Genomic DNA, 22,146 nt, shown 5'->3' with positions numbered 1-22,146 from the left:
ATATTAGTTTGGTAGCTTATAAAAAGGCCCTTATTTCTAGCTGTAGAAGAACAGATACAACTGAGTGGTTGACTGAAGATCTGTTCATTAGAGCCACAGAGTTCTAGAAACATTTAAATGCTCAGATGGAGGTCTGCTATGCCAAGACCAGGAAGAGTGGCATGAGGGCACATGAGCAGAGTGGCCATGGTGGCAGAAATGAAAACCATGTGATGGGCTTCCACTTACCAAGGCCTATTAAACCACTTCTGGCTCTGAATGGCCAACATGTTAGCAGCCAATCTGATTCTAAAATTTATATAGAAATACAAAGGACCCAGAATAGTAAAGGTTATCTTAAAGAAAAACAATAAGGTGAAAGGGTTTGATTTCCTGGCTATCAACACCTTCTATAAGGCTAAAACCATTAGAAAAAACTGTGATACTGGTATAAGAATAGACCAGTAGAAAAGAATAAAGTCTATAAATAGACTCATTTATTTGTACCTATACTGTCATCATTACACAGTCATATCATAAATCATATATCAATATAAATACATATGTATATTTATTTTTTGTCTGTTTATGTATTTTTAATAAATTGGCCCTGTAGAGCAGTGGGGAGAGGACAGTCTTTTCAATAAATGGTGCTAAGTTGATTCCATATCCATATGAAAACAAAATGAAATTAACCTCACCTCATATGGCTCACAAAGATCAATTCCAGATGGATTACAGATCTAACTGTGAAAGGTAAAATAACAAAGCCTCTAGAAAACAATATAGGAAAATCATATAACCTTGGCATAGGGAAATATTCCTTAAATACGGCACAAAAAGCACTAACCATAGAAAGATTGATAAAATGAACTATATTAAAATTAGTAACTTATTTTCAAAGAGCACCATTAAAGTGAGAAGACAATCCACAGATAAGGAGAAGATATATCTAATAAAAACATGGAAAGATGCTCAACATTAATAATCAGGGAAAAGAAAACTTAAACCATGAGACACTGCCACAAACCCACTAGAATAGCTAAAATTAAACAGTAATATCAGAAGCTGCCAAAGACAAAGAGCAACAGGAATTCTCAGACTGCTGGTAGGAGAATAAATTGGTACAACTTTGGAAAATCGTTTGGCATTACTACTAAAGCTGAAGATATCATATCCTGCGATTTAGCAATTCCACTCATAGGTATATACTTAACAGAAATGCCTGCACATGAATAAGAAATATATGCAAAAATGTTCACGCCAGCATTACTTCTAAAAGCCCCAAACTGCAAACTAAAATATCCATCAACAGTAGAGTAGATAAATTGTGGTATATTTATACCATGGATCACTATTAGCAATGAAAATAAACAAAGCAGTTTACATATAATAATATAGTTGAATTTCACAAATAAAATTTTAAGTAAGAGAAGCCAGACACTGAAAAATTCCACTTATATAAAGTTCAAAATATAGGCAAAATTAAATTATTACATTCAGAAACCACATGCTTAGGGGGTATAAGTCTATATAAAAGCAAGGAAATGATTACCATAAATTAGGATAGTGGCTACCCTTGAGGGAAGGGGTGGCAATTAGGAAGGGCATGAGAGAGGCTTTTGGAAGTAATGACAATATTCTATTTCTTGACCTGGATGATGGTTACATTTGTATTCACACTGCAGAAAGATTACTGAGCTGAAAATTTTATGCACTTTTCTGTATGCATGTTTTGCAATAAAAAAAGATTAAAAAAAACCAAACAAAAGGAATGGTCTGGTCTTTGATATCAAGATGAAAGGATTAGTACTTGCTTAGTATGCCCTTATCTTTGAGTTATTTTATTAACAATGGTAAGTAGTTCACATTGAATTATTCAGACTCTTTTACCGAGACCCTACGCCAGACATTTCTAAGATGTTTGGCTAAGGGTAAAAAACCAATTTATTGCCAAAGAGTTGTGGAAAATTAACCAAATCAAATCTAAAAAGAATCAAATCTAAAAATATGGCCTCATTTTAATACGCTCTAAAAAACAAAATTAATAGAATCACATCACACATAGTACTTATTTTTTGAGCTGTCTTCAAAAGAAAATGGATTCTTACCAACAAAGTAAATGAGGTGGAAGGGATAATATAGACATGAAAGGGGCAGATAAAAAGTCAAATTCCCCAAAGCCTTCCCCCTTGTTGCTGCTTTGTTTTGAATTAGAACCTCCACGGCAGAATTATCTTTGACAAAATCCTGAGAAGATTTCTAGACCTGAAAGATAACAGAATAAAGGGTAGCTGAGCATGTTAAAATGGGAATAGAGCAGAGATTCTGCAGATATAACAGGATAAAAAGGAGAAACTGCATAATAAACTGAGGTAGAAAGAAAACCAAGATGGTGTTGAGTCTAAGGGTGGTGGAATGTAAAGTCTTAAAGACAGAAGATTCGTCTGCATGATTTGACAATCCAGGAGAGCCTACTAGAGTATACTTAATGAGAAAAGGAGATCAAACTAGTATTATGGTAAATTAGATGAGAAGAACTTCAACATGGAAGTTTAAGCATGGGATTAAGATACTAAGGAGATGGTTCTTCCATCTCACAATACAGTCAAAACCCAACTCTAGATAAATCCAACTGTCTCTTTTTGACAATTGTCTTCAGACTGCTGGGGAAAAAAATCACATACTGCAGACTGGAACCACTATAAATTCATGGTCACCAATCTCAACAATGTTTTCAATATTGCATGACAATTTCCTATTTCCCCGGAAAGCTCTCTCCCATTTTTCACATGACTACTTCAAACCTTCTCTACTTTTCTTAAAACTGCCGTCACTTCTCCTGCTCCCCATTTACCCTGAGCAGTGTTGTCATCTACTTCAAAGAGAAAATAGATGCCGTTAGAAGGAAACTTTCTCAACTCTTTTGGCACCAGAACTTCAAATCTTTTTTACACATTCATCCTTTTCTCCTTCCTGCAGGCAAGGTTTCCTTTTACGAATGTAAGATTAATCCCTCCCTCCAATCATGTCAGTAATCCCTTCCCTGCTTTATGTCCCAAACTGCATTACTCATCCTCCCAGACCTGCTCTTCCTCTTAATGGCCCTTATATCAGTAAGCTAGGACTCTGGAAATTATCCTTGACTCCTTCCTCTCCAATTACCAAGTCCAGTGTATTCCACATCCTAAATATCTCCTGAACCTATTTCATTAACTATCTCCTCTGTCACCACCATCCCCAATTATTATCTGTCATCTACTGTACCTGCCTAACTGGTCTCGACCTCCAAGTGTACTTCTAACTTATTTACCACTTTGCAGCTGCCAATCATCTTTCCAAAATACTACTCTGATGTCACTTCCTCAATTTTACTGCCCACAGAATATAATGCAAGCTCCTTAACAGGAGCTCCTATTACTTTCTCAAGGTAATATTACCTATTACCTTCTTAGCTCCTAAGATCTTTTCATGGTTTGTTCTTGCTTACCTTTCTAATTTATTTCTAGTTACTCCACTCCTTGTAAGCTTTGCATCAAGCATTTCCAGACATGCATGCACCTATTTCCTTTGCCTGGGAGACTGTCCACCCTCACTTCAACATTCGCCTGCCTAGGCCACCTCAAACTGTAAACATTATTTCCTTTTGAAGGCCTTTCCTGACTTCCTAGACTAGGTTTGGTGTCTGTGCTAGGAGCTTCCCTAACATAACATCCATTGTTCTTTGTTAATTTATCTGTATGCTCAGAAAGTAGGACTCTGTCTATTCACTGTTGTATCCCCAATACCCAGCAGAGTAACTGCAGGCATCAAAAATTTTTGCTGAATAAATAGAAATATAATAAATGTAAAAAGAAAAAGAAAAACAAATCATTAATAATAGATGTGCTCCTTTATCTGGTGTGGTCTAGATAAAAAGTTGCTATAGGTTTTCTTTAAAGTCAAGTATAACATTTCATGGCTTTCATAGGTAAAAATGAAATAGATACTTTTAAGTATTATTGGAAGCTGTTACAATAGAAGACAGATTGTGATTTGATGACTCTTGTGTCTTTTGTGTTGCTTCCAGGCCAGAAAGCTGTAATTTTATTACTCCTGGAGACATCAATGTCCTATATCAAGAGAGTAGTATTGAAACAGCTAGCCTAAAGGCAGGATGGATAAATAAGAAATTTATCAAGAAGTCTTTGAGTATTACACAGACACATACACAAGGAACATATTTATATAGACTATAAAATATTCAAAATCATTATCACTAAACAAATTTATCTATTATAGCAAAAAGAATCATAGCAAAAATATCCTGAGAAAAATGACTTCAATACATGCTCAGTTGTCTTAAAAAATTTTTTTTCTAAAGAAAAAAAGTCAGGGCAGCTGGCCTTACAATAATGAGAAAAGATACTGATAACTAGTCTGTAAAAAAAAAGTGCCTGAAATGTTCATTCAAGGCTGGTATTCATTCTTTATTCAGAGCCTGGCTGTCAGACTTGAAAAGCAACAGAGATTACTGATGCATTCTACAGCCAAGTCATGGAGAACATAAATAAATTTGTTCTTAGTACAGCAATGAATAAAGGGAGGAAAAGACTTATTCTTTGTATTACAAGGGTTCTATGCCTTCTGTTTGGCTTCAGTAAGATGATTTCTATTAATTACAGTTATATGACACAATTTAGAAATACCATAATTTGATATTTCATTTTCATTAGTTCAATGCAGCAAAGCCACCTTTAAATCCTGATATTGCATGATTAATATCCTGTATTGGTTTATTTGTACTTATTTATTAAGTAGTTAACATAGAGATCATGAATCCCAAAAGGAATTTATTGGACTATTTAGGAGCTTTAAATAATTTATGCTTACTTCAGTTTAGGGAGATAGTTTTCAGAAAAAATAAAAGATGGGGTCAAGATAAATGTAGTAGAGTGAAAACCAACAAAAAACCCAGCAGCGGTATGCTTACTAAAGTCAAAGTCAAAGCTATGTTTTGGAAGTCATTCATGAGAATTCCCATTAAATTAAAACATTTGATCAATTTTGCTCCCTGCCTTAATAAATTACTTCAGAAATATTAATAACTTTTACCTTTTGGCCAGAAGGGGCGATTCTATGCTTTCCATTTCTTAAATTACACACACACACACACACACACACACACACACACATGCACGTGTGCATGCACACACAGAGTTTTTATGAAGCTAGGACTAGTTTTATGTCAACTCTATTACTGAGATCAGCAGGGGAAATTTTTTTAAGCAGGAGCAGTGTCTAGGAAGATATGATTTTAAGAGCCTTAGTGGACAGAACAAAAAAGATATTTCCGAACCCGTTTACAAGAAGAGATATTGTGAGTTGCCTGTTTAAGACAAGGCCGCTGCTGTCTTGTGAGTAACCAATTTGGCAAGCTCGAGTAGTTAATAACTGTGATGCAAAATGGCTTAAGTATCACTTGAAGAAAGCCTATAAAAGAATTAGAGGGGCTTCCCTGGTGGCGCAGTGGTTGAGGGTCTGCCTGCTGATGCAGGGGACGCGGGTTCTTGCCCCGGTCCGGGAGGATCCCGCGTGCCGCGGAGCGGCTGGGCCCGTGAGCCATGGCCGCTGAGCCTGTGCGTCTGGACGGAGCCTGTGCTCCGCAGCAGGAGAGGCCACAACAGAGAGAGGCCTGTGTACCACAAAAAAAAAAAAAAAAGAATTAGAGAAACTGAAAAGGAATATGAACTGTAGTTGTGGTGATCTGAGACTTCATGAAAATATGGATGTGAGATTGTTGTTGAAGAAAAAGGGTAGGGCTTTTTAAAAGTGGAAATAAAGGGTAGTGTCTCATAATTTACAGAACACAACTGAAATGAACATTTTTCTTATTTATCTTTAATACATATTTATAATATGAAAATGCTTCAGAAGTCATCTCATCTGCCCAAATAGGCTATAAATTATGAAAAGTAGTAGTTATAGTTTAAAACACCTTATAAATCTGCAGCTTACAAATATCCCTTACTTAGGAAAAGTTATAGACACACTTCCTTTCCCTCCATAATGACTGAATTTCATCCCAAATTCCACTGCTGCTAAGTATTTTCCTCCCCTTCTTTTGTCCCACCAATATTGGGAAGGGGAAGGAACAGTGTTACAAAAAAAAAAAGAATGTCAGAGGGATTGACAGTTTCAAGGAGGTAGAGTATATGCAGAAAATAAAGATCAAATATATTATGAACTAAAGAGCGTTTGTTGGATTTGGTAATATGGAGGTAAATGGGTGATTTCAACCATAACAAGTGAAGCCTATTATTTCTCCACAATATGTAATTAATTTTTTCTGACTCTATGCTTATGCAAGACCTTGTGGAACAGTAACATAATTCAATAAGAACGAAAATAGTCATTACCCAGTAACTTTCATCCTTCTTAGGGTACTAAAATTAACTACTGAATGATTTGCTCCAAAAGTCTCTCATCAAGGTAAGTTGAATACTAGACTGAAAAGTTATTTTGATTTAAAAATAAATACTACATGTATGGCCTCTTCAGCCTGTGGGCACTTTCTTATCTTCTAGGAATGTTCTGAAAAACAAACAAAAAAAACTATCATAAACTGTTTAGGATATACAATGCCAGGCTTTACAACAGATCCACTTCTATTATTAAGTTTGGGACTGACATGTACACACTGCTACATTTAAAATAGATAACCAGCAAGGACCTACTGTATAGCACAGGGAACACTGCTAGATAGTCTGCAATAACCTAAATGGGAAAAGAATTTGAAAAAGAATAGATATATGTATGTGTATAACTGAATCACTTTGCTGTACATCTGAAACTAACACAACATTGTTAATCAACTATGCTCCAATATAAAAAAAAAAAGACAAAAAGAAATCTTCAACCATTTCCTTTTGTATCTCCCTTAACCGCACCAATACCAGTATCATTCCCTTTTTAGTTACCTGGCCACAATTGAGCTTTACAAAAACTATCTACTAGCTACTGCCTTTTGATCATAAGCACCTTTGGAAAGACAAACTTTAAATTGTGGCATATTTTCTTGAGTTAAGTTCAACAATATACAGTTTTGTAAGGTGGGAAGGAAACTCAAATGGCTATCTAATCTCTTGTTCTAGGTCTAGGTAAATCTACCTAAAATAGCAAAAGCAAATCTTTTTTTAAAGCCATTGGGAAATGTTTTTTATGTCCAAACCGTATTGCTATTGGAGGAATTAGTTCATCATTCCTCTTCTACAAGGATTACAGATCATTAGTTAGCTACCTAAAACCCCCTCAAATTAGCAGGTTACCAATGACCTCATGTTTCAGCTATCTATTGCCACAATGCTATGTGAAATAATCCATCTCAAAACTTAGGTGTAAGACAATAAACATTTATTTTTACTCATGAATTTATATGTCAGCTGAACAGTTCTTCTGGGCTGGGCTAATTTTAGCTAGGCTTGCTCATCTGTCTACAGTCAGCCAGCAGGTGAGCTTGCAGTTGGCTTGTCTAAGTTGGCCTCACTTGGGATAGTTCTCTGCATAAGGTTTCTGAACTTCTAGCAGGCTAGGCTGACCTTACTTTTTCCACGTTTTTGGCTAAAACAAGTCTCAGGACACTCAGATTCAAAGGGGGTGGTAACAGAACCCATCTTTTGATAGGAGTAGCTGGGATAGAGGGATCCCTCTATTGATGGGATAGAAGCAAGGATGAAGATTACAGTCACTTTTTTTTTTTTTTTTTTTTGCGGTACGCGAGCCTCTCACTGTTGTGGCCTCTCCCGTTGCGGAGCACAGGCTCCGGAAGCACAGGCTCAGCGGCCATGGCTCACGGGCCCAGCTGCTCCGTGGCAAGTGGGATCTTCCTGGACCGGGGCACGAACCCGTGTCCCCTGCATCGGCAAGCAGACTCTCAACCACAGCGCCACCAGGGAAGCCCTACAGTCACTTTTATAGTCAAACTACCAAAGCCTCATTTAGTCTTTTCTTCATACTAAATAATCTGATATTGATGCTGCTTCTCGTCCATCCCTGAATCTGGACTGTGTAAACATTAACAGTTAATTTTATCATTGCAAAACATAATTTCAAGAATGCTGTTAAACTGAAGTCAAGATGTGCTGAAATTAGAGAGCAAGTTGAGATTTTAATTTAAGAGCATAAGGAGTTGAAAAATACCGACTTTTTACTTTAGGAAAAAAATGACATAAAAGCTACCTTATACACTAGACAATATGAGTCTGTACAATTAAGAGGAAATTATACAGCTTAAGTAGTTTTTAAATTTTTCATTGACTATTTAGAGCCTACTTTATATTATTTGATAAACTATCAGAAAGTTTTATTCAAAGAGGTAACACCCATGAACCTTTAAAATGAACCATTTATTAAATCAGACTGTTATTCTTAATAGTTATGTAAGTTACATGGTTTATGTCAGAGTATTTCACATGGAAAATTTTTAAACTCTTATAGGCAAGCAAAATTGTACCGCACAATATATAAGTAGGAAGGGGATACTGCTAAACATTCAAATAAGGCAAGTATTTTAAAACAATAAAACAATAATTAAAAATTCAAGCATTCCTTTAAGAGAATTCAATACTACAAGCTAAATGTACTTTCTGAGTGTATTCATATAAAGGTAGTGTTTCTTCTTTTAAAACGTCAGGAAATGGAATAAGGCTCATTAACAGATACAGCTGCCCTCAAGATTTTTAATCTCAGTTGCTCTTTTTAAATTAAAATTCACAAAGTGCACAATTAAGATATATCAAAAAACGGAATCAGCTACTCTAACAACAGCTGTCCATGCTTAATACTTAGTGGTTTATTTGACCAAATGATGCCTTTTCAGGGAAAAATAAAAAAAGATAAGCCACTGTAAAACATTTAGTTTGAAATGTATGCTAATATTTTTCTTAGAAATCAAAAATTATGGAGGAAAAGGGTTATTTACCTTAAGGAAAAGAAAGCAAAACACTGGAATGACCAAACATTTTCAAAGAACAAGCACCACAAAGGACATTTGCATTCGGTTTTGTAATATTTATCAATGCATTTTTTCTTACTCCAACCAATCTACTTCATCAAATTCTGAATCATCTTCTGAATCACTGTATTCCACAGCAATACGGCGGGACAGGATGGTGGCAACATCATTTTCAATGCGTTCGTGTTTAGCTTCCTGTTCACGCTGCTCTTCGACTTTTCGTAGCTGAATACCTGATATAGTAAATCCAAACCATTCATTGTAAACCAAAATACAAAATACTAGATATTATTAGATATTATTAATCTAATAAATTCAAATACACATGAGAAATACTAACAGGAAAATAAAAAGCAAGATCTATTAAAAAGAATTTGAAGATTTGATGAAACTTACCACATACCCCAGTGGATGTCTATAGTTTATTTAGCCATTATGGTCTATTGTGCTTCCCTACTCACCACCTCCTAAAGTTAACCAGGTGATACATTTCTTTTGTTTGTTACCTCTACAGTCAAATAAATTAAACATCGTTGAGCATATTTTCTGTGTCTTTGTTCTCCCCAGTACTTGAGGGAAAGGCACTATTATTCATTTTATACTGTTAGTGCCTGGCATATAGTAGGAAATGTTGGCTGAATAAATAAATGAATGTGACAGGTTGTTCCTCTGTTACTAAGGTAGGAACTTTAATCCTTTAAAGGTATTGGTAAAGCAAGTGTCACTTACATACAAAATGGACAGCCTTAACACTGAAGAAAATACCATTTTAAAAGGAGTTAATATATATATTGAATATAATATTTACAAAGGGTTTTAACTAAATTTTCTATAACATTTAAGTCTGATACTTTTAATTTTTCATTCAATAAACATTTTAAGAATACCTACTAAGTATGAAAATAAAATGATTAATGTGACATATTTTCTTGAAAAAGACTTAAAATATAAACTGAACATAGCTTTACTTTCTAAAGACCACTTGTACAAAAACATGAGCATCTAAACTTTTATAAATGAAGAAAACATTATTGTCTCCAATATTTAGAAGGGTTCTAATGCTATCATTGCATTGCTTTTAACGGCTCTTGAGAAAATTACCTTTTCGTATTGCTTCCAGAAGTACACTTCTGGCATCACTGATTACAGGTAGGGTGGATGGATGACGCTTTGGCTCAGAAGCAGGTATAATTTGTGATGGAGGAGATGGAGGCATTAATGGAACATGGGGACCTGGGGCAGTAGATGGAGTTGGATGTAGCCCAGAGGGAGGATGAGCAAGAGCTGCAACTGAGACAGGTGATGATGGTCGAATGCCAGGTGGAGGCAGAGGAGGTGGTGGTGGGGGCGGAGGCAGCCCCTGGACTTCTCCTTGTGGGAGTGGGTGAACTGGTACAGTCTCGCATACTGGGGCAGCTCTAGCTACCGGTGGAGAGGGCTGTACTAGAGGAGGTGCAATTGGAGGAGGAGCTGGGTGAAGAACTCCAGGAGCAATCTGAAGAGGAGCTGGAGGCGGTGGTACTGCTGGAGCTTGCAAAGCAGTGGTTGGAGGTGGAGGTGGGGGAGGTACTGGTGGCGGGGGAGTCGAAGTCATTGAAGCTCTTAATGAAGAAGTTGACAAGGCAGATGGAAGAGGTGGTGGAGGAGGTGGGGGGGTGGCGCTCACAAACACAGGTGTCCTGCCTGTAGCTGGTGACTGAGGACGATTTTCTATCAAACCTGTAGCAGAACTGAAATGATAAAGAGATCCCAGCAAGTTATTTAAAGAGAAAAAACTAACCACACAAAACATAAATGGCTACCAGTAATTCTATCAAGGTAGAGGCATTAACATGTTCCTATAAAAATTAAAAATTCTTCAGCAATATTTAGAATGAAATGAGAACTAAAAGTACACTAACAAGAAAATCAATATGTGGTGCTTTGATTTATAATATTCTAAATGATCTCATCCTCTCATGTAACTTTCATATCCACTTGAGCATTTTATCCTTCCTTTGATAAAATGCTCAATTTTACACTGTGATATGAGTCTTCATAATGACTCAACATTTATCATATTACAACATTTGTATTGCTATACCTGTGGCCAAAACAATACTGTATTTGTATTGAAGCTATTAAGACTCATTATATGTCATTTCAGTTAAATCAATGACAACTAATTACAAACCACAAAAGGAAATTTATGGCCCTCTTCCTTGCTGAGGATGGAACATCAAATGAGTCAGTGATATAAAAGACTGATCTTTTTAACTGAAAATTGTAAAGCTGATCTCTATTTCTCTATGAAAAAAATTTATAATGTGGATAACAGTGGACAAAATGAAACTTCAAAAAGCTGTACTAAAAGATTATTATGAGCAATTGCCTATTCTCTCTCAAATTCTTAGAGTATTTCCCCTAATATCAAATTAACATTTATAATCAAGTCGTTGGTTCCCATTTCTTTGTCCCTAACCACATACCAAAAATTCTTAATTTTTATTAATATATTGCAGATCATGTGCTTGATAACAAAGCTATAATAAAATGAAATACACTTTAATCTTTAAATTATCATTAGCTAAAATTTCCCAAGAGAATGTGTCAGCTCTTATGAGAGGCTGGCAAATTACGGGCCAAATCTGACCCAATCCCTGTTCTTATAAATAAAGTTTTGTTGAAACACAAACATATTCATTTGTTTATGTATAGTCCATGGCTGCTTTCATTCAACAATGGCAGAGTTGAGTAGTTGTGACAGAAGCCATATGTCTTAAAGCCGAAAACATTTATTATATGGGCCTTTAAAGAAAAAGGTTACCAACATCTGAGATGAAACATCATGTGCTTGTTCTGACATACCTGATACAGGTGGGTATGGGTTTTGCATCTCCTGCTCCATGCACTGGTGGAGGTGGAGGTGGTTCATGTGGTCTGACTAAGACCCTTTCTTCAGCTCTCGTCAGAAGCTCACTCATCTGACTAAACGGCAAGGCAGAAAGCGAGTAAGATCCATCCATATGATCTACATATGTCTGCGGTCTAAAAAAATACATATAGTATCAGTGTATTTTTCTTGAATTATTGGTGAAGTAAAATGTTCTACATGAGATATTGAAGGTTTATCCCTTGAATGTCAATATTTTAACTACTTTAAGAAACTTCTTTCAGAAATTTATTACATTCATCCTGCTTTTAAAACACAGAATGCTGCTCACAATGCAAACTTTCCTTGCTGATTCAGGTTATTATGATGACCCTCAGTTATTTTATTATTTTATAATATAATACTAATTCAATTCACAAGGGTGAAAAGTATTACTTTCATAATCTGATAAACAAGAAAAGAAAATAGCTTTCAGCCAATTGTGTTCAAAGCTATCTGCCTCTATTTAATTTTTTTCTTTACAATAAGATGCCAATGACAACAAGCTAGAATATGAAAACTGGAATTTTCTACCACCAGAATATCCTGCTGTTCTTTTAAACCTAAATGACTTCCAAGTGTCTGGTGCCCAAGGGAGATAGGTCTCCTGGATACTAGTAGCACAGACATGGCTAACTACATTGTTTTTGTCTTTTTGCTGTTTTCAAAGGTGCTAAGGTACTCAGAAAATAGCTGAGTAACATAATAACATGTGACTTAAGTCAGATTTAAGCAAAGTTTTAGATACCTTGAGCATGTGAAGACTTATAAATATTTACTGACTGTAGTGCATGCTGGAGACAAAGCTGGATTTAAAAGATGTGTACAAAGCAAGTTAGAAATTATTATATTTATACAACTGGGTCAGCTCAATACCTCAATCACTTAACAGTGATTAGAAATAAATATCTGTCTACAGATTATTAATTTTTTTAAAAAATCAATCCTTTCAGTCTCTTTCTTTCAGTACTACATATAGATAGTACCTTATATGTATATTACTCTTAAAATAGGCCAAAATAATTTACACTTATGACCCAATAATTTACATGTATTATTTGAAAGTCTTAAGTTCTTTTCCATTCAAAAATCAATAACTATAAAACATATAATAATAACTATAATCAACTGTACACAAATCTCTTCACAGAGAGATGCTAGTATAATGTTTGCTAGGGCTGCATATTAGTTAGATAGGGCCCCTGGCTACTGAGATAGGAAAAGGACCTATTGCATATTTCTGCAAAAGGGGATGAGTAATTTTGTTTTGAAAGTCCTGATATACCTGAGGTGGAAGATGTGGCATAGAAAGGAAGTCAGGGGAAAGAAAAAGGAACAAAATATAGCCCCCTTCCAACTCCTATTTTATATGCAGTGAATCAATAATATTCAAAAAAAAATCCAGACCCCATTACTCTATTATGAAATTCTAACAGACTCTGCCTGAACTACTGAGAGGGAGCTGAGACCTCATATGAAAGTTAAAACAACACCGAAGATCATCACTCCAACCACTTCTTTCTACAGATGAGAAAACTGAAGTCCGGGTACAAAAATGACCTGCCCAAGATCAGACTTCAGTAGGCTCACAATGGTCAGGGTTTCAAAATCAACTCAATACTTATAGAACAGGGTCTGTCAATTCAACAGTTCAGGATCTAAGACTTAGACATATAGATATTAGAAATAAAGCCAGTGTTTTACCATTAATTTTGTTTAAAAAAACAAACAAAAGAAAATAAACCTTGTTTCAAAATGAGAGGCTGGGCCATTAGCAACTTCAATATGCTTATGTAAGAGATTAGCATCATCTTCAGCCAGCTCTGGACCTTGGGCCAGCTTCTGCCATTCTCTCCGCCTGTCATGAGGTGCTCTTGGCACTTTTTCTGGTTCATGAGGACGATCTAGATTTTTCTGCTATAACAGATGTATTGAAACAAAGCCAAATGCTGAAGTACTACGTTTTAAAAAAGAGGTTATAACAATGAAAATAGAATTCTAACATCAGTATTGAAAAAGACAATGTCATCATAATATAGTAAAAGTAACACAGATACAGTTCATTTGTGCATTCAGAGTTAAATCTTAGCTTGTTTGCTTGTAATCCCACTTTCGAATGCTTTTTTAACCTTTAAATGAAATTGATGTATCAGATAAAAATAGTATGTCTACATAATAAAACTTGAGGTCAGAAAGTCCTTTCAGATGAAAAAAGATTCATCAACTCTGCTCCTACATTATTAGTTTTTGCTTTAATGAGTGAAATTTCTACCATTAATGGCACTGCCTACTTCTAGCCAAAACCTGAAAATTTACTAAGGTTATGTTATCTGAGAAACGACTAATTAGCTAGCCAATACATTAGAAAAAAATCCAATTACCCAATTAAACCATAATAACTGTCACTCAACAGAAAATAGGGTATTTGAAAAATAAAACAAAAAGTGATTCCAACTGTGGGAGAAAAAGTATAGAAAGAAACCAAAGGGGCCAAGCAGGTAACATATGTGAATAAAAAGAGTCAGATATAAGATGAGGCCTGCATTGAACTAGATGGGTATGTCCATCTAAGCCATTCCAGTTCAAAAATTTAAAAACCACTGTGTTTGTCAAACAAAACTGCTTGCAAGCACAGTCTGGGCTACCAGTCACCAGTCTGCAAACTCTGGCTAGAACACTGGTACACTGTCTAGTGCAGAAAATAATAACATGTAGGGGAAGAGCGGGGAGAGCAGAGATAGCTATACGAGAAACAGAGGGATGATAAAGACAAACTTTGCCACCTTCATAATTCTGCCTAAATCCAACTTTGCTTCCTCCTTCTATATTTTGAGTTATCATTAACATGGAATAAAACAGATCCAAGTGAACTTTATTAGAAAGCAGAAACTGATAATACATCAGACAGGTAATAGGAATTTAGTGAGACTGTTATAAGCTTTCCATTTAGGATATGCTTTGTGGTAAGAAAATATTAACTTAATCTACTTTACCAATATCTGTACAATATTCCTTTGCTCTGCTTTAGCAGAATGCCTTTCTCTTCCCTGGTCCACTTAATTCTTATTTGTTCTTCAAGATTCATTATAAGCTTTGTTGAAGTGTTTATCAGCCCCGTCCTCCCTAAAGCAGGTGCTATTTTGTGCTGCTCAAACCCTCCATGCATACCTCTCTGTTAGGTGGGCACTTATCACACCATATTATAATAACCTAATTGTTCATTTGCTCCCCATTAGACTGTGATCTTTCTGTGTGGTTATAAAGACTTCAGTATTTGACCATATGGATCAAATAAAATAAAACTGTCAAAGTACAGAATTAATAAAGTTCCACATATGCAACAAATCACAAATACATGAAAACTAACTTCAATTTTTTGAAATACCTTCTGCTTCCTCTTTTCCTTCCTCTTATCCTCTGTATCTTGTAACATTTTTTCTTTCCATAGATCAAAGAAATATGAAGGATTGGTATAAAACTTCAAACCTTCTTTACCATCATCTCTGAAGTATAAAATATCAATTAAAATATACATTAGTAAGACTTAGAGAGGCAATAGGAATAGAAGTAATTTTACTAAAATTGTTTCCTCTTACATTAACAAAATATAGCATGTGTAAAAATATTGGCAAAATAAATGAGAATATGTACCAATAGAACATTTCACACAAATCAGACAGGAAACTAAGGAAAATGGAAAACCAGAAGTTTTACAGAGTTGATATTAATAATTTAAAGATACAACTGGACAATTTTCATCCCTAACTTCTGCTGAATGTCAATTTTTCTATAAGTCCTGTGGGAAATTCCAGTAATTACAAATGATTCTGCCAAAGAGAAAAGCCTGAAAGGACAACAGAACAGAGAAACTATACAGGGTTTCTGCCAATACTCTAATTTACTTATCATCTTACCAAATCCAAAAAATATCACCAAATAGTCATTCTAATAGTAATAGTTATATCCAATGCCTTGCATACTGACAAATAGTTTCAAATAACTATCCAAATACCATTTTATTCAGGACACGTGTTGTGCCTCTTAAATCACCCATTTAACAATTCATGTGAAAGACTCCAAAGGCTGAATAAGTCCAGAGTTTTTTAAATGGTAAAAAAAATTTAAAAACAGATACTACATATTCAATACACAGAAATTTAATGCAAAGATCAAGAGTAGACAAGAACCAGAAAAAAACAATATTTATTTTATTAATGTGGTGGGATTTTGAACTCTTTATTTTTTCTTTTCCATCTAATTAGAAATTAAATTAAAAAGACAATAACAACTCCTTGTCTCTTCATATTCATGTTTGCCATTGGCTTTTCTTAAAAACACTTGTCAAAACAACTCCTTTGAGTAAGTCTTGTTTTTTGTATGCCCAAACCTTGGGAACTCACCTAGTGAATAAAGCAAAGGTTTTCTAAAGGTGGTGGATAAGGAGGGTTCTCTGCATTGGTCAGGACACCAGTGAAATAAAAAATGTTTGGGGATTTAGCATTTAAAGGTAGACTGCTACATATCTGAACTTGAAGTCTGAAATAAATAACCGGCCTTCTTACTTATTAGCGTACTGACCTGTAAGGAGTGAGTATATTGAGAGGTGGAGGCTGTTCACAAACATCGTACGTCTCCTGTAATGGAACAGGCAAAGTCCTGCGGTCGAAAAGCTGCTGATCTTGAACTGTAGAACTTCGGAAAGCTTTTCTCATGGTTATGTCTTGCAAAGACACTAAAACAAAAATCAAAAATGTATTGTTTTATTTTACTAAGATGATTTAACATAAGGACAAATTCATATACCATATTTGTTTAAAAGTCAGAAGGTCATGACTGTTAGTGGCTTATGAATCAGGAACCATATTTTAAATGTTCTATCACTATATGCTACATCATTTTGTGCTTTATTTTCCCAATTAGATGGGTTTTAATGCAACCTCTGATTTCTAAGGCTCTAATGACACCTGAAGCATATGCTACATTTCCCATCAAATGCACCTTTTCCTTTTCTCTCCTTGCCATTCCCAGCCCCCAGCAACCTACATTTTCCTCTTTTTTTCTATAATCTTTTTTCCATCTCCCTTTATTACTTTTATTTAGCTTATACCAGTAACACTGAAGGAATTACTTAGTTATCAGTGGCATTCTGGGCTAAATGCACTATTGCCCTCTATGCTTTAGAGACTATAAGTATGATACATGGACTATAAAGTTAAAACAAACTTATTGTAAAGAAAATTAAGTTTTCAAGTACTGGGCAATCTGTACTGTTGTCTATTTCACTTATCTTTTATCTTGTTCTATAAGGGTCTCCAATTAACTACAAGTTCTTGAAGACTGAGGCTATCTTGTACATTAGTTTCTCCAGTAAGTTAACACAGCCCCATCATACATATGAGGATTTAAAATAACTTCATTTGCTCAGTTTCTTTTGGACTGTGCAGCATGTTAAAATAAAAAATTTACCAAAATACTAGATTTTTAACTCTTAGAGTGATTTCTTGATATTAAAAAATTAGGTGATTTTTTTAATGTATTTAATATGGCTTTTAGTACAAATGCCTTATACCATAGAAAGGTCAGTACTAAATAATCATAACAATTCTTAAATTATTTTTGTCCCTAAAATAGTATCTCTTTCATCCTTACAAATAAAATTCACTCAACATGAATGTTTGGGTCTATGAAATAAGTGGAGCAATGACGCTGGCTATGCAATAGTCACAACATGACTGCATTCCCAGCAATTCCACTTCTACCTGACTTAAAAACACCAAAATAAAATTCAGAGAAGGAAAAAAGTTTTTTTCCCACTATCACTAAAGAGTAGTATGAGAGATACTTAATGAGTATAAACTATAGTGTTAGATGCTTTCACTAATTTTTACTTAAGCTTTATAACAATTTAATGGAATAGGAATTATTATTCCATTTTTAAACATAAGAAAATAGAAAATATTATATAACTGGCACAAGGTAAAATGGTTAATAAGCAGTAGAGCCAGAACAGAAAACACAGATCTGTCTGCCTTTGAGGCTAATCTCTCTGGCACAATACCACACGCTGTTCCTCTGGCTCCTATCAGAAGTGGCCTCTGGTTTCTGCAATCAAAATGGATCAACTTTTGCCACCCTCCTACCCCACTTATTAACCGTAAGTATGAAACCTAGTGTTTGATTTCCCAAAACTGTCTTAGTAAAGGATATAAAGAACATGTAAAGTAATAAGCATTTTTCTATCTTCAGCTCCTCTCATTTATCATTTCTCTCATTTGTTAACAGACCAATGTGACAAAGTCCCTTCCAGTTGCCAACAATGACATCTGATATTACTTAGTGTTATATAACACAGTAAGTCAGCACAATATGTTTGTAAACATAACTGAATTAAAGATAATGGTACAGATCTTTGTTTAAACACTCAGTTTTTTACCCTTTCTAAATTACTGTTACTTACTATTTAATGGTAATTAAAAATCTCAAAATATTGATATTACATTCTGTAATTTATTATTCTACTCATAATGTTATTTTATGTGAACTTTAACTGAGTTAAAAAATCTAGGTTAAATAACTTTGAAAATTCCTCTATTCAACATCCCCATGACAATTTCAAATTAAGTAGTTCAACTTTTAGATTCTGAATTCTTCCCTAATGCTCCAAATAATTTTAAAGGAAACTGAATAATTCTGATAGTTGTTGGCACATTAAGAATTTTTTAGAACACTTAAACACATCTTAAGTTATTTACTAGTATCTGTATTTTCATTTTCAATTTTAACGGGAATGCTAAAATATCTGTTAAAATTTAACAGTATTTTCAAACTAAATATTAATTTTTACTTCTGTTACATAAAAGAACTGCCTGTATATTTCTATATTTTTAGATGAAATGTACTTGTAACTTACATGTTTAAATTATTTAAAAAAGAAATTTTGGATATAAATGACATATTTGAAAGTATGGCCATAAAATTTTTTTTAATATTAGCAATGATTTTTATCTCAAGAATTTTATGACGTATAACAATATACATTGTATACATTATAACATACACAAACATGTTTCAAGGGATACCACCAGGAAAAAGCAACCCACAGAATGAGAGAAAATCTTTGCAAATCATAAGATTTGGGACTTGGATCCAGAATATATATAGAATTTGCGTAACTCAACAATCAAAAGAAAAATAATCCGAATTAAAAATGGGAAAAGGATCTGAACAGATATTTCTCCAAAGAAGATACACAAATGGCCAGTAAGTCATTTAAACCCTGTTTCGTTTTTTTTCTTTTTTCTTTAAGTTGGATTATTATTCTTTTTATTAATTTGTGTTTTTTTACATTTATACATCACTGTGAATTACACTTGACTGTAGTTTTATTAAAGGAAGAAACACATTTTAACTATCTATTTCTGTTAGATTTTTGGTACAATGTAAAGTCAGGTTATAGATCCAGCCCTTTGCACAAAAATAGAATCATTTTTGTCTTAGTTGCTTTTAACTGAATTAGTTGCAGTTTTAAAAACAAAAGGTATGAGATAAAAATCTAGATACCTGGCTTCTTGGACAAAAGAAAGATCTGGCATGACTAGACTGACTTTACCTCATTTCATGTCACCCACATGCCAACAATCTGCTCCCTGTTTTGTAAACAGTCTCAAAATCGTGCACTTGGTCCACTTCACTCAGAGTAATCTGGGTGTAAATCCTGGTTTTAAGTCCTAGCTCCACCACCTTCCTGCTTGGAGACTTGATTCTAAGTGGCTTATAAGCCATGAGAAGATGCTCAACATCATTAGTCATCAGGCAAATGCCAATATATTCTACAAAATGAACCAATGTTGAAAACATTATGCTTAGAAATGAAAGAAGCCAGTCACAAAAGACCATATATTGTATGATTCCATCTATATGAAATGTCCAGAACAGGCAAATCCATAGAGACAGAAAGTAGATTAGTGATTGCTGGAGGCTACGGAGAGGGGGAGATGGGAAGTAACTACTATTGGATATAGGATTTCTTTTTGGGGTGAGGAAAAAGTTCTAAAACTGACTGTGGTGATAGTTGCATAACTCTGTGAGAATACTAAAAACCACTGAATCATACACTTTAACTTTAGACGAGTTAATTGTAGGGTGTATGAAATATATTTCAATAAAGCTGTTTTTTTCTTAAGTACTGTCTTGGTTTTTTCTTATATCCAGACCTATGAGTTTATATCTTTGCATGTAGAGGAAACTTAGCATAGTAAGTACTCACCTCTCCTTATTCAGGCATTAAATTATGTCAGAAGTTGGTTCAATCACTAAAACAGCCATCATTATATTCTACCTTTTGCTTTTTCCAGTGATATCCTTTAATATTTTTATTGTTCAAGTTTAGATCTATTATATAACTTACATTTATAATAAAAATGTTCTTCTACAAAAAATATTTTTAACAGAGGATTGTAAGAGATTCACATTAAATAATACTCTAGGGTAGATAAGTGAAAATTATGTTTTTAGTAATTTCACTTCTCTTTCTTAAAAAACAAACAAACAAAACAGAAAGAGGCATTTGAGAAACATCACCATTCAATGTATTCTATCAAGGCATGAAATGTTTTACCACTAAACTTTCTACCATTATTTTAGCCTGTAATATGGTTTTCTTAACATAATATCCCTATCTCAGCATAGAACACTTTTGTCCTATATACTGGCAATTTGGGAACTTTTTTTTTTGGAAACGTTCATTTAAATTGGGAAGTAACATTTAAAGAACGAGATCAGATTCTAGCAGTTTAGCAACATGCAAACACAAAAGCATATTACAAGGAATTGCATTCTTAAACAATCAAACCTAAGAATTTCAGGTAATTTTCAAATAATTTTTATTTCTAAGACAAATGTATACAAACAAATTATAAGGGAGAAAAGACAAAGAAAATAGAGGAAGAGTCTGGCCAAAAAAATCTTATGTCAAAAAATGAAGAGCTATTTAATATACAAAAAGAAGAGATAAAAAAGGAAAAAAAGAGTAGAAAACCCAGGAGACTCAAGCTAATGGCATTTATACATAAGCCACCAATCTATTACAACATGTAAAACAAAGGTTGTGGGTAAAAAAGTTGTGTAGTAAATTCCTTTTTTTTTTTTTAACATCACTATTGGAGTATAATTGCTTTACAGTGGTGTGTTAGTTTCTGCTGTATAACAAAGTGAATCAGCTATACATATACAAATATCCCCATATCGCCTCCCTCTTGCATCTCCCTCCCACCCTCCCTATCCCACCCCTCTAGGTGGACACAAAGCACTGAGCTGATCTCCCTGTGCTATGCGGCTGCTTCCCACTAGCTATCTGTTTTACATTTGGTAGTGTATATATGTCCATGCCACTCTCTCACTTCATCCCAGGTTACCCTTCAGCCTCCCCATGTCCTCATGCCCATTCTCTACATCTGTGTCATTATTCCTGTCATGCCCCTAGGTTCTTCAGAACCATTTTTTTTTTTTAGGATTCCATATATATGTGTTAGCATATGGTATTTTTCTCTTTCTGAATTACTTCACTATGTATAACAGTCTTTATGTCCATTCACCTCACTACAAATAACTCAGTTTCGTTTCTTTTTATGGCTGAGTAATATTCCATTGTATAAATGTGCCACATCTTCTTTATCCATTCATCTGTCAGTGGACACTTAGGTTGCTTCCATGTCCTGGCTATTGTAAATAGAGCTGCAATGAACACTGTGGTACATGACTCTTTTTCAATTATGGTTTTCTCAGGGTATGTGCCCAGTATTGGGATTGCTGGGTCGTATGGTAGTTCTACTTTTAGTTTTTTAAGGAACCTCCATACTGTTTTCCATAGCGGCTGTATCACTTTACATTCCCACCAAGAGTGCAAGAGGGTTCCCTTTTCTCCACACCCTCCCTCTCCAGCATTTATTGTTTCTAGATTCTTTGATGATGGCCATTTTGACTGGTGTGAGGTTATACCTCGTTGTAGTTTTGATTTGCATTTCTCTAATGATTAGTGATGTTGAGCATCCTTTCATGTGTTTGCTGGCAATCTATATCTTCTTTGGAGAAATGTCTATTTAGGTCTTCTGCCCATTTTTGGATTCGGTTATTTTTTTGATATTGAGCTGCATGAGCTACTTGTATATATTGGAGATTAATCCTGTGCCAGTTGCTTCATTTGCAAATATTTTCTCCCATTCTGAAGGTTGTCTTTTCGCCTTGTTTATGGTTTCCTTTGCTGTGC

General features: G+C 34.6%; 1 protein-coding gene across 5 annotated transcripts in view; it reads right to left on the bottom strand.

The window, feature by feature from the left end:
- Positions 1 to 6,223: 6,223 nt before the first annotated feature.
- The window catches only part of WASF1 (WASP family member 1), a 93,449-nt gene continuing 77,526 nt past the window's right edge, over positions 6,224 to 22,146 (bottom strand). For 2 of the 5 annotated variants that reach the window (XM_082634399.1, XM_082634400.1), the window contains exons 4-10: positions 16,461 to 16,614; positions 15,268 to 15,385; positions 13,627 to 13,799; positions 11,819 to 11,998; positions 10,073 to 10,701; positions 9,051 to 9,204; positions 6,224 to 6,552 (exon numbers count right to left, since the gene is read on the bottom strand). In XM_082634399.1, the coding sequence (XP_082490525.1) occupies positions 6,516 to 6,552; positions 9,051 to 9,204; positions 10,073 to 10,701; positions 11,819 to 11,998; positions 13,627 to 13,799; positions 15,268 to 15,385; positions 16,461 to 16,614 (1,445 nt within the window). In that variant the 3' untranslated portion in view covers positions 6,224 to 6,515. Of the gene's footprint in view, positions 6,553 to 8,382; positions 9,205 to 10,072; positions 10,702 to 11,818; positions 11,999 to 13,626; positions 13,800 to 15,267; positions 15,386 to 16,460; positions 16,615 to 22,146 lie in introns of those variants that run through there. The other 3 variants (XM_082634401.1, XM_082634402.1, XM_082634403.1) reach the window with 3 other exon arrangements.

This window comes from Mesoplodon mirus (genome assembly GCF_964341445.2).
Source record: "Mesoplodon mirus genome assembly, chromosome: 10".
In the NCBI taxonomy this organism is placed as follows: Eukaryota; Metazoa; Chordata; class Mammalia; order Artiodactyla; family Ziphiidae; genus Mesoplodon; species Mesoplodon mirus.
This window is presented reverse-complemented; position numbering and strand designations above follow the sequence as displayed.